This window comes from Myxocyprinus asiaticus, chromosome 5 (assembly GCF_019703515.2).
Source record: "Myxocyprinus asiaticus isolate MX2 ecotype Aquarium Trade chromosome 5, UBuf_Myxa_2, whole genome shotgun sequence".
Lineage (NCBI taxonomy): Eukaryota > Metazoa > Chordata > Actinopteri > Cypriniformes > Catostomidae > Myxocyprinus > Myxocyprinus asiaticus.
This window is the reverse complement of record NC_059348.1, coordinates 15,008,553-15,021,979: the sequence shown is the minus strand read 5'-3', so window position 1 is coordinate 15,021,979 and position 13,427 is coordinate 15,008,553. Positions and strand designations below refer to the sequence as shown.

Sequence of the window (13,427 nt, the reverse complement as noted above, 5' to 3'; positions counted from 1 at the left end):
AGGAGTGTCAGGACCCTGTCACCATAAAAACCCAGACTGACAAAGTGACAGGATCCTGACACGTATATAAATGCACACTCATACATTTACATATATACAGTATATGCATACATATATCCATGCATATATATATATATATATATATATATATATATATATACAGTACATATACACACATATACACATGCACGTTAAAAATATAAAATTAAAGAACAGAATAAAATAGAATAAACTTACAATTAATATATACAGTATAATAATCTTTCCAGCTTAAGTAGACTGTAGGTAATCGACCGCTTCTTATTCAGTAAAAGTTTTGCAGTGCTCCAGTTCTTCTTTGCCACTACACAACTCAAGCTCAGGCAAGTGAAATCTAAATATTTACTCGCCAGTGGCTAATAAAATACATATTTTAGTCACATAGTGTGAAATTTGGTTGCGAGTGATTTACTCGCTATGTAGAGGGCTGGGTCTATGCAAATTTTGCACTATATTAAAAGACTTCTGAAGCAATACAATGGCTTTGGGTGTGGAACAGGCCAAAATCTACCATTTAGTCATTATATGTTTATCTTCCACTCCACTATAGCTCTCAAATCACATACATTTACATATGGTGTTGCAAGAAGCACTGCGTCTGGTTTGATGTCAATTACCAGACTGATCACACTGTTAATTTGGTGACAGAAGTTGGAAACTTTTGCTGTTGAAATTGTTCTGCGTGGCCGAAGCTGGAAGTGTTGTTGAACGTATGGGCACACGTGAGCCCCAGTTTACAAGTAAAATGTCCACAGAGTGACGCCAAAAGTGAGTTGTTTTTAGTTGAAAATGGTGTAAAACAGTCAACAAGAGTGCATAGTTTTTTAACTTTACCCCCAAACCCCAACCCTAAACCTAACCTTCAGTGGAGTAAAAATGTGATTTAAGAGCAAAAACACAACTGACAAAAAGCTTTCAACACTGTTTATGTGAACACAAATACTTCCTGGTTCCCATGCGACCAGAACCATGTCTCAGAGGTTGCTGGCACAACACACTATCAGGAGCGCTAGATGGAAATGTGTTTACATTGGAATTGATGCTAAAATGTCTAATGGGGGATGGCACTGGTCAGTAATTTGACTGAATGGGGTTAATTTCAGGGTTCATGAACTTTCAGAAGCAACATTTCCCATGTGATCATGTTGCATAACGTGACACGCAAGAACAAATGACGTCTGATGTCATTGGTATCAAATATGAAACCATATTTAGAAGTATGTGAATTAGATTTAAAAGAGTGGTCAGATCATTCTATCATTTTTTTTTTTTTTTTGTGGTTTTACCCTTTATTGCATGTCTGCATGAATCAGTGAACATTTTCTTGTATTATTTTATGTAAAAACCTGATAAAAGGCTTGAATTTATTAAACTGCTATAAATAAGGTCCACTAAAAGGAATCATTTGGAATACTTTGTCTGCTGCTCTTAGACTAATGCAATTACGTTAGATGTGAGGTAAGTGTCGTATTGGTCTCCAGTAAAACTGAGTCTTGTTCTCTGGAGAGGAACTATTGTAGGAACTCTTCCCTAGTTCAGCTGTGTGACATGGATATCCGGTTAAGCACATTGATACTTGTTTCAGGATGCCGCTTCCTCTGTCTGTCTGGTTTGCCTACATTGGTTATATTAGCGGACATCCTCTCTGCTCTGTTTTACAGACACAACCCATTTTAAAGATTAAAACTGAATGAAAAAATCAATTATATTCAGATACATTTGCTTGCAACTTCTAGGCCTATTTGTTGTGTGTTTGACCTTTGTGTATACATTTCACATACTGTTTGTTCACGACTTCGCTTGTCCACCTAGCCCCTGGAAGTGGAAATGGTAAACAGATTGTTAAGGGTAAACATATTTGGCTTGCTGTCCGTAAAAGAGGGGCTCAAGCATGAGGGACTATAGACCTTATTCACGCTAGCGCCATCTCTGATTTTTTATGGAATGACAACGAGGCTGTGAGTGATAGACTTTTACATTTACATTTATTCATTTGGCAGATGCTTTTATCCAAAGCGACTTACAAAAGAGGAATACATTATAAGCAAATCATCTTAAGGAGACAGTGGTATGAAAAGTGCCATATTACAAAGTTTCACTAGCATCAGAATAGTATTCAAGACAGATTAAAGTGCAACAAGAATTTTGTTTTTTTTAGTGACTGGTTAAGTGCTCATGAAAAAGATGTGTTTTTAGCCATTTTTGAAGACAGAAATTGAATCAGCTTCACGGATGGAGTTGGGAAGGTCATTCCACCAACGTGGTACGATGAAACCGAAAGTCCGGGAAAGTGTTTTGGTGCCTCTTTGTGTTGGTACTGCAGGCTTCTGGTGGGAACATAGCTCTGCAGAAATGATTTTAGGTATGCTGGAGCAGACCCAGTGACTGTTCTGTATGCCAGCATCAGAGCCTTGAATTTGATATGTGTATCAACCGGCAGCCAGTGATGAGAGACAAGGAGTGGTGTAACACTTTGATTAAAGACCAGACGTGCTGCTGCATTCTGGATCATTTGGTCTAATTGTGCATGCAGGGAGGCCTGCAATGAGAGCATTACAGTAGTCCAGTCTAGTTATGACAAGTGACTGAACAAGAAGTTGTGTGACATGTTCAGAGAAGAAGGGTCTTATCTTCCTGATATTGTAGTGTAAATCTACATGATCGTGCTGTCTTTGAGATGTGGTCTGTGAAATTTAGTTTGTTATCAATGGTTACCCCTAGATTACCATCTCTTCAATAGCAAGAATGGTATAAAGCTGTATAAAGCCCCTAGACTACATCTGATTTTCCTTAACTCATGTTGTCTGGAGTTCTTTGTATATTGAATGTACTTGGACAGATATTTTATCAATGTTTTGTCTGCGGAACGATCCAAAAACACTTTAAACTGCAGTACAGCCCATTGAAGAGATATTATGTCTATCTCTCACAGCCTTGTTGTCATTCCCATTAAAAATCAAAGATGGCGTGAATAAGGTCTATAAGTTTAGCTCTCCATCCTCTCCAGTGAGCTGCTAAGAGCACTTTCTTACCACTATGGGGTGGTACTAGGTCCAAAATGCTCTTTAAAAATGCGGCCCAATGGCTTTGCATTAAGTATAAACTATGTATCAAGCCAAAGCATGCCGCAAATATAAAACATTTTTAAAGGAACGTTAACCTAGTTTCCATCCACTTTTCGTGCTGTTTTGTTATCGACAAAGTGAAAATGCGTAATAAAATGTTTGCAAAATTTGCCGTCTTCTGCAGTAAAGACTTCCCGAAGTCTTTGTAAAATGGGGAGAGTATTGAGTCAAATTAGCCAGCTTACTGTCATTTTAATTTCACAAATAAATGCAATCAGAAGATGAGGGATTGCAATCAAAAGGGAGCAGTTGCCCTTCTGATAGGACTGTAATACTGGTCCTGATGTTGCGCCTATCTCAGGTTGCCACCGGTTCCGACCCAAAAGTGAATCGTCATGGCCCTGTTCAAGCTGGCAGCCTGCACCAAGTATAGTGGGGGAAACTTTTGGTCTTAATATAAGGATCATCCATCGATGTGTATATGCTGAGTGCACAACTATTAAAGAAAAATTGATGCGGTGTAATATCAGGGTTTACATATGATACATTCCTGATATTGAATAGGCGATTTTGAACAATCATCTAATCTAAAGCATCAAAACTGCATTATGTCCCTCAGATTTGTCCCACAAATTTTAACGATCAACTGAACTTGATTGTCATCTAAAATTAATTTTAGCGTCATAATGCAATTGACATTTTCTGAAGAAGCTCAGCAAATGCGATCCGAGGTAAAGAGGGTTAGATTTAAAATATTTAAAAGTTTTAAAATGTTCAAAAGATAGTTTCCCGAAAGTGAGCTCTGTATTGGACAAATAGTTCTGATAGTTTATAGTCTTGAAAAAATTTAGAACATTCCGAGAATGTCATTCAGCCGACTTTTTTCATTTACAGAACAGGGTAAGGCTAATTTAGGTTTGTGTAAAGAAAAGGCAAGTATATTGGCCTAATGATAATATTTTTTCATTTGGTAATTAATTATTTTATTTAATGCTTTATTCATTTCGTAATTTATTTAATTTAATACAGGGAGCTAAACAATAATTTTATAGAAATGAGCTATGTTAGTGTTCCAAAAAAGCACACTTATGCTTTTCTCCTTGTAATTTGTATTTATTTTTAATTTAAAACATCTTTGTGCACAGAAATTGTATGTTTTTTGTATTGTGGGCTAATTCCATGACTGCCATCTATTATTTTGAATGGTGTGGAAAAGCAACTTTAATAAATAAACGAATGGCTACCGCAATTAAATTAATCGCAAAGAGTGGCCATTCATTTGTGCTCCGTGCACTTGTCGATCTGTGTTGGCACTCCTGGAAGTGTCATGACGCATATGTGTTAGCATCATCGGATCTGTGCAGTTATGAGTAATGCTTCACGTACAATAAATTGGCTTTCAAGTATGTATACCTTGTCGTCATGATTAACACAGGATAACGATTGGGGTAAATTCTGTCATGTGACACTACCTTTTTGCATTTCCAAACCAGTTGTTCGCGACATTTGAAGCATCGACATAGAGTTTATGGACTAGAGTTAAACGGAAAAATATTAAGTCGACACTTGTGAAATTTTAGAAATGTTTGTGTTTCCATCAGCTTAATGACAATCCAGACAGATCTTGTAGAATTTACATCCCTTATGAAAATCAACCATGGTTTTACTATTGTAACACTAACTGTAGTTCAGTCATGACAACTCTATGAATATATTTAAGGTGTTATTATAATGGTAATTACAAGTTGGTGGGTATGTCTGGGCGGTCTAGATCTGCTTACACTACTGCTGCTGCAGAGACACAAAGCTGGGACACAAAGATATGCTGTTTCAAGCATGTAAGACCCCATTTCACCTGGTATTAAGATGTGTTTCAGGTGATCCAGTCAAATGTGATCAGCGCTAAATACAGGTCTAAATGGGGTCTAAACATTTTGTGATCGGATCACAAAAACAACATACGAATGTGGTCAAAAACGCAGGTAGCCACACATTTGAAGTGTAAACACTAATCTGTCCTGTATGCATCCCAGCAGTAATGATTTGCCACCCCTTGCCTGTCAATCAACCGCTGCGCTAAAACAAGCATGAGAATTTCACAGATTTTCTTCAGTGTGTCTGAAATAAACATGCACAGACACTTATGGGAAGCACAAACATCTGCAGTTAATACAGATAATCCACTAAATTAACAGACAATTCTGCTCAAAATGTTGCTTTTGTGCTTAGATTAAATTTCAGATGCTTTTGGGAGAAATAGCTTTTCTGACTTTGTTGTGCTTTAATGTAATGCAGTAACACACTGACATAGTGATTGATGTATGTCATCATGAAACAGAGTCCCTTCAAATCCAGTCACAATTGGTTATAGGAGATGCATTTAAGCAACCAGGTGTAAACAGTGATGTGTCTCACCTGTGACCACATGTGATCAGATCACCCGAGACGCATCTTAATAACAGGTGTACTGCACAATTAAACATACATACAATCCCCTTGAAATACATCTAAACGTGTGGTACTGGGAAGGAGGAGGGTTTCAGTGAGAAAACTCTCTTGACATGCTGCAGTGAAACCTGCTTACCTGCAAACAACTGAGACAAATTAAATGTTACACAAAGAAGAGAGAGTATGCAAGTTGATTGACTAACAGTTTACATGTCAAAGGACCAATCAGCTTGCGCCATGTAGAGTTTCATGACTCATTAACTATTGTGGAAATGTTCAAATTAAATAATCTATTACATGAGTGTAAAGAATTTATTTAATGTTTTATTACAACTATTGCAGTTATATTTTCTAAATACATTTAGGATACTGTTTTTTTTTTATGACAAATATCTAGAACTATGACTAATTTAATAGGAGCTTACTTTTCCCCCTAGATTTTCTGAAGGAAATGTGCTTGCCTGTGTAAAGCTTGCTGCCATGATGCTAGGATTTTGGGGGTGGTTGCTAAGGTGTTCTGAGTGGTTTTTAGTGCATTACTATGAGGTTGCTTGGGTATTCTGGGTAGTTGGTGGAGAGTTGTTTACTAGTATATGATATTCTGGTACCTAGATGTGGCCTGGGTCACTTCCGTGAGGAAAAAATCATAAGACACATTGCTTAGAAAAGTAGTAGCACACCTCTCCTCCATAAGCCACGATTTGTCCATAGCACAAACAGTGTGGGACGAGTTAAGGCCCCAGTATGTGTCAGTTTTCCGCATGCCGAAAGTCTTACAGTACATGTGATGCACATTTCGTAATCAACACAGTACGCACGGACTGTCTGCATGCAGCATAGTTTTTCTACACACGGACAGTTGGCGCAGTGCATGTGCGTCAAATTCGTCCTTATGGGCTTGCGGTCAAAAGAGTATACTTTGAAAGGCTGAGCGCTCGACTGTTCACTAGATGGAACGGAACACAGAAAAATGAAGTATGCCCTAGCCTTTGCATGCAAAAGTTTAATACTAAGGGTTAGGGGTTTGTTCAGATCCCTTACTCTAAGTATGAGAAATTGTAATAGTGGACCTCTAATTATACATTCAGTTGAATTAAATGCCATGTTCTAATAAAATCTCTCTCTCTTTTTGACCAGGAGGCATTCGTGGAACTCTATGGCAGACAGAGGGACTCGGTCTTCCGCAGCTCCTGGTCATCAATAGTAACAGTCTTTGGTCTGGCTGCTCTCGGGGCCGTTGGCCTGACCATAGGGGCCTACCTTGCCCAGAAATGAGGAACCTTCCCTTTCGTAATCATTTGCCCTCTCTCTCCTCCATTCTCCTTTCTGCCTACACCCCCTCACCTCCTGTTTTCCCAGAAGACATCCATGTCCCAGGACTGCTCCTCTTCAAAGCTTCTCTCCTACTCCCTCATATTCTTTCTTCTCTGCTCTCAAACACAAAGACAGTAACAGCAGGAAATGAACATGCTGCTGACACTTCATGAGAGGACATTCACAGAAGAAGAAAAAAAGATGAAAGAAACACAGGCAGCCATATCATTGGCAGAATAAGTTCAGATCTCAAACGGATTGGTCACATGCAATTGGTTCATGGTCATCTTTAGTGTAGCACATACCGGACCTCGTGTACATGTATAAACATGAAGAGTATGGAAAAATACAAGAAAGTGGAGAAACATCTTGGGAGCATGGTGGAGATTTTGCAGGAGGTCGATGGTGATGAAAGTTTGGTTTGAAAGCTAAATCCTAATGATACCAGCCCCACCCAAATGTCCCTTTATAATCAGGTTGATCATTAGAGATACAACTTAACACACTATCATTGATCTGATGTTTATAACATTGGTCTTAATTAACCCTTACTTAATCCATAGGCCTTTCAGGATAGCATCACTTGAGTTTTTTGTCCTATGTTCAAGTGCTTCCTATTGACCCTTCACTAAGCTCCGCCCCCCTTGGTTATCGTTGCTCGTTCTCACAAGCTCTGCAGAACTCCCCTTTGGAATGAATGGGAGACTGCTGTGAAGGACGTGGGATTTGGCTAAATATTCTCATAAACGGAATGGATAATATTTTTGCGTGGTCTGGTATGAAGAGGGACATTGTAATGCATATTTATCTGAAGTTTTTTGTAGAGAAGTTGTTAAATTACATAGTAATTTGATTAAAAACTGTGGAGACTGTGAATCAGAATCAAGGCAACTGATTATTACAGTCACTTAAAAAAAGAGAAAAACTTCACTTAATAGTGATTACTCATCTAATAACATCAGCGTAAGTGAACAGAACTGTTCATAACGTCTCATAACACACTCATTTTGATGCTGTGAACTCTTTATTTACTATCACATTTATTATGACCTGAATCAATACATAAATGAATAAACGTTCAGTTATTAGCTTTAATTTAACTTGGGGCAAATGCAGGTATTGTTGCTGATGTTATATGTTCATTTGGGAATGGGGGCTGACACAGTTTAATCCATAACATGCTCTTCTCCAGATTTTTTTAAAGATTATTTAAAAAAATATAAAGAAAACACTGCGGGTATGCTCTTTGGGCAACTCGTCACCATTGCAAATGACCCGAAAACATTTCTTTTTTTTACATTAACATTTCTTTGATTATTTTGATAAAATCCCACTTAAAAGTACTCAAACATACATTACTTCCATAGGCTGTCATTGGAAAAGAGCAAATGTGTGTCAAAATAATGGCATCAGATGCTATGACTTGATTAGTCAGAAGCGCTTATAAGGTGGGGCTTAGCGAAGGGTCAGTTGAAACTGGAAGTTTGGGTGTGACACATATTGAAGGGCTCGTCCCTTTATATAAAAAAAAATAGCCAATAGGCTTTAGTTTTATAACAACCAGGAACAATGATTTGCTACTCTTTAGTCAGTTGCAAGTGGTATTGGGGGGAGGGACATTCTCTTCTAGACAGCATATGATTAGACAAAAATCTGTGATGAGCCAACAATATTTTTGGTCCGTTATCCTGAAAGAGAAAAACTCTACATTTTAAATGCGTATATATTCTAAAAGTTCATTTTAGCAGTACGCTAGCATAAAGATGACCTCACAGTTACCAGACATGGATTAAAAGCTAGTTTAAAAGCTAGCCAATTTGTTAGGATTTCATGGGCTCTTTAAAGGATTTTGTCCTGGTAAAGTGAAATGCAGAGAAGATGGAATTAATGGAATGCAATGTGCTGTAGTGCGCTCAGCTTACTGATTCAGGAAGAGTTATTTTAAAGTGCTTGGGGGTAGAGAGTATGAAGAGAGCACAGAATAGGAAAGTACCGGCAGATTTCAGATGTTGAGTGAGTCCAGGTTTGTGAGAGACACCAAAGATGTAACCAAATAGTCAAGATTGGGGTGGACCAAATGTAAAAGAACAAGAATCGGTCACATTGATCGATCCATATTAATAATCCGATCGATCACTATTCTCAATATTGGGGGGACATTATTGCCTTGGATATCTTGGAATCGTTCCACAGGTACAACTGAGCCAGTTTGAAGTCTTTTCGAACCTGTCCAGCAGACAGTATGCAGAGTTCACACTATACTCTTTAATACAGTAGCTACACTCGTGCCCACTCTAGTGTTCATCCATGCACCAACAGAAACAGTTGTCCAGACTTGAGATCTGGCTTTTTTTTAATTAACATTATTGCATTTATTTACAAAGCATCATGTTCAGGGATCAAGTGGATCCAAACAAATGGATAAATGGAATGGAAATCCCAACTAGATTCCTTGGATTTTGTGTTTACATTTCCATGGTGTCTGTTTCTGACACAGCATGCTTGAACGAAATCCTGCCACAAAAGTTCGGGAGGCAGGAAATTAAAAGTTTTAGTGTTAAACCTATGGACATGAGCAACTTATTAAAGTGTGTGCCATGGAGCCATCTTTGGTGCTTTTGCATTGGTCGCTTTTAGATTCACACAGAACCAAAATGAAACTTCAGAATCACAGAGGGACTTGCAATATACCTTGAAGGTGGGGGATACTAAATGTTTGCTCAAACTGATCCGTTTAGGGCACCATTATTAGTAACCTCAGTGTCATTGTATGGGGTGCTAACAAACATTTGTTAAATAGATGCCCTCGGTAACTCCTTTGAACTGCATCCATAACCAGTCAATGTTCCGTGTTATCCGGCCTTTATGGATGTATGTTCATGTCTAACATGTGACAATCTCTAAAATGCATACACAGTGTTTTAATCAGTGGTTGATGGATGAATTTAGAAATCAACCTTGTCCAGCAAAGTAGATGAATAGGCTTGTTGTAGGCTGTACATGTATTTCCGTGTGTCTGTACTGTAGGTTTTGACAAGGTCAACAACATCATCAACAAAAGCAGTCACAAAGGACTGAACCTGTCTGTAAAATGAGTTAGTGTCATAAATGGATGCTGTTTGTCTTGTTTACAGCTACAATTCTCTCTGACACTAACATTTGCTGAAATATTTATAATACAGATAGCTGTTTCATTCTTGTTTCATTTTTATTTATTTTAGGTACCAATCATTCAACTAGTTTCAAGAGATCATATAGGGATGATTTCATTGTGACGTTTTAAGCTTCTCTGAAAGATTTGGAGCACATATTAGATCCTAATTTGCTGACTAAATGCTGCTTAAAAAATGTAAAGATTATAAATTATATAAATCAATGTAATTAACTGCTAGATGTGCGGCGACTTGATGAATATTAATATTTCAGTTCATGTAGTCACTTCCATTGTTACTGTAGAGGTATGCCAAACCATATTTCTTTTTTGTTTTTTGTTTTCATCATGTAACATCTTACATCGTGGATACCATTGATATTCATTCTAGTATTGTGTTTTCACTAGTGATAAATCAATTTTAACATGTCAAAATTGCATTTTAATAATATATATCTTTTGGGGAAAATTTCCAAAGAATTCTGATGCTTTTAAGAGGTAGAAATGTCCATTTTAGAAGAAGTTTGCAAACAGGTTTCTCATTGAACTTCACATCTCTGTGCTGTTGTATGGACGCAAACTTCATCTCTAGCTTCGGTCAATGGCGTTCATTATGGATTTTAGGCGTCACTACTAACGTCCAGCTGTTTTATTCTGAGCATAACTGTAACTGACTTAACACGTATTATATCTTTAGAGAATTATGTTTAAATTGTGTCCATTTAATTCATCCGTTAATGTCTGTGAATTAAAATTCAGCTTTGACTTGACTTATATTCACTAAAGTTTGGTTTAAAAATGGCATGTTAAAATTGAGTTCTTGCTTGAGGAAATACGTCTTACAAACGTATGTCTTTCAGTTTGATGTTTGGAAAGCTATGTAATTTATATAAATATATAGGTAACACTTTACAATAAGGTTCCATTTGTTATCATTAGTTAACAACATTAGTTAACATGAACTAACAATGAACAATATGTATTAAGCATTTATTAATGTTAATTAAAACATATACTAATACATTTTTAAAATCAAAAGTTATATTAGTTAACATGAGTTAATGCACTATGAACTAACATTGAACAATTGTATTTTTATTAACTAACTGTGATGAGGAGGAGGGCGTGGCCGGGCTGTCAGGGTGGAGGTCTGCTGCTGAGTTACCCAGTCAGCGGGAGAGAGATAAAGAGGAGCCAGGAACGCCAGTACAGGAGAGAGAGAGAGTTGCACTATAGTGTGCAATCTGCTTTGGGCTGAAAAGTCAACAGAGTGAGCATTGCATGGAGATGTGTGTGTGTCTGCCGGCTTGTGTGTGTCAGAGCGCATTGTGTATGTTGTGTCTACGTGAACTGTGTGTTAATTAAAGTCTTTGTGATCTGTCCAGCCGGCTCCCGCTTCCTCCTTGATAGGGAAGGCAGTGTAATCTGCCACACTAACATTAACTAAGATTAGTAAACGCTGTAGAAAATATATTGTTAATTGTTTGTTCATGATACCTAATGCATTTACTAATGTTAACAAATGGAACCTTATTGTAAAGTGTTACCGTATAAGCTGTATAGATGGACTTTTCTTTGCACTATTATATTTGAGTGCTTTGGAGAAATATATATTAGACTTTTAAAGAATGCATCATTCATTAGACTGTATTTAACATTAGCTGACATATTTCATGAGCACTTTCTGGGGAACATGTATGTCTAAACATTAAAGTCAACATGAAACAATGTTCGCAACCAATTTTGATTCCGTAATGATGGAAGTGTGTCTAAAAGGATATTCAAGTGGAGGCAGTCGGTCGACGTCCACTAAGAATTAACATCGCAGAGCACATTATTACATCTTGAAGAAAGTAAATGGTCCATTTTGATTTCATGTTGACTTTAAACATTATAAGGTGAAAAGGACCACAACGTAAACTCTCACAATGTACAGTACACACAAAATATGTTTCTGAATGATCCTGTATTGCATTGTTGTTACACCTGGAGCAATTTCACGTTACAAGAAAAGCTGCTATATGTCATAGCAATGCACAGCATACTGTTGCTGTGCTCACCGTGCCCTTGTGTATGATTGTGTCACTGCTTGAATAAGCTACTAGTCCTTCTGTTCCTGCCAAACAAATTAAGATTCAATAAAACGAATTTAAGACCAATCTGCCTCCGTGAAATGACTGATTTATGGTGATATCTCACATACTTCTGTGAGGTGATTAAACGAAAGATGGCACCATGCTCGGTGACTTCAACTTTCTGAGTTGTGCTCACAAAGCAGTCACAGTAATTTGAGGGAAACACACAGACAAGGTACGACAGCCACAAGCACTTCAGGGGTTATTTGTTCTCTTCACCCTGTTCCCTCGACTTCAAAGATGTCCCAGAGCATGACACGCACCTCCAGCCCCCTCATCCCACTAAATGCCATGCGTGTGAAAACTGACTCCCTCAGGCAAGCGTTCACATCTACACACACTCATTCTTTTATTCATCTCATGGCAAGCTTCAAAAAGACTCTGCTGCCTTGCCACTGAATCTGTGAAAAGCGTGATGCAGTAAAACGAATGGCGACTGAGAGCGAGACAGACAGAGGGAGTGAGACAGTTCCCTGAGGAGAGAGCTCATCCCTGCTTGAGTCGCTCTCCGTCCTCAGCACGCTATCTCTCCTTTTCTCTTGGTGTCTTCATGCATATGGAAGACATGACATGCTTTGACTGGAAAAAGAATTTAAAATCACAGCCAGACATTGGACTGCAGAGGCCTGCTGTGAGCGTCATGCCAATAGGTGTGTGTCTGCGAGTGAACAATCAATATTTGGACTGATTTAATGATTGTGATTTGTACTAATATTTTTACCTGTTTAAAATGCTTCATAATGAATACATTTCAATACATTAGGCTGGGAGTATGCAGTGTTGCACATTGTATATAAAGTGCTGCAAGATAGAAAATTACACATTCATCAACATTCTCTGAGGGACATTGCACAGTATTTCATAGAGATTTTAGACATGAGGATGTCATATAGCCGAGGACACTGCCCTCTAGTGGATACTCCAATTTCCACAAAACATTTTGATTAAATTATTTATTTAAAAGGGGCCAAGACCCGAGGGGGCACAGCCCCTATTGAATTTGTTAGTTTTCTTCTTCCTTCTCTGAGTGGGAGTCAATGGGTGCATTCCATTCAGAAGTGATCCTTTCCTTTGAAGAGGTTGCCATTCACTGTGAGAGCTTTGGAGTGCTAAAGAGTGTGGGGTTCAAAAATAACGGTCATGTTTGGAATTACCTTACAGCATGGCGATACATAATGATTGTAATCCATTAGAAGCGCCCCTGAAGGGATCATTTAGGCCGTTTGGATCACAGGGTATGTTTATGGTACATAGGAACACAGTAAAATTTGGCTC

At 38.0% G+C, this 13,427-nt stretch overlaps 1 protein-coding gene across 3 annotated transcripts in view; it reads left to right on the top strand.

Annotated features, from left to right (window-relative positions):
• LOC127441660 (apoptosis regulator Bcl-2-like) overlaps positions 1–12,176 on the top strand; it is a 68,717-nt gene extending 56,541 nt beyond the window's left edge. Inside the window, exon 2 of one of the 3 annotated variants that reach the window (XR_007897349.1) lies at positions 6,690–6,814. Coding sequence is in view for 2 of the 3 variants with exons in the window: in XM_051699300.1 (XP_051555260.1) it covers positions 6,690–7,039 (350 nt within the window). In the remaining variant the exon portion in view is untranslated. Of the gene's footprint in view, positions 1–6,689 lie in introns of all 3 variants that reach the window. The other 2 variants (XM_051699300.1, XM_051699301.1) reach the window with 2 other exon arrangements.
• The last annotated feature ends 1,251 nt before the right edge of the window (positions 12,177–13,427 follow it).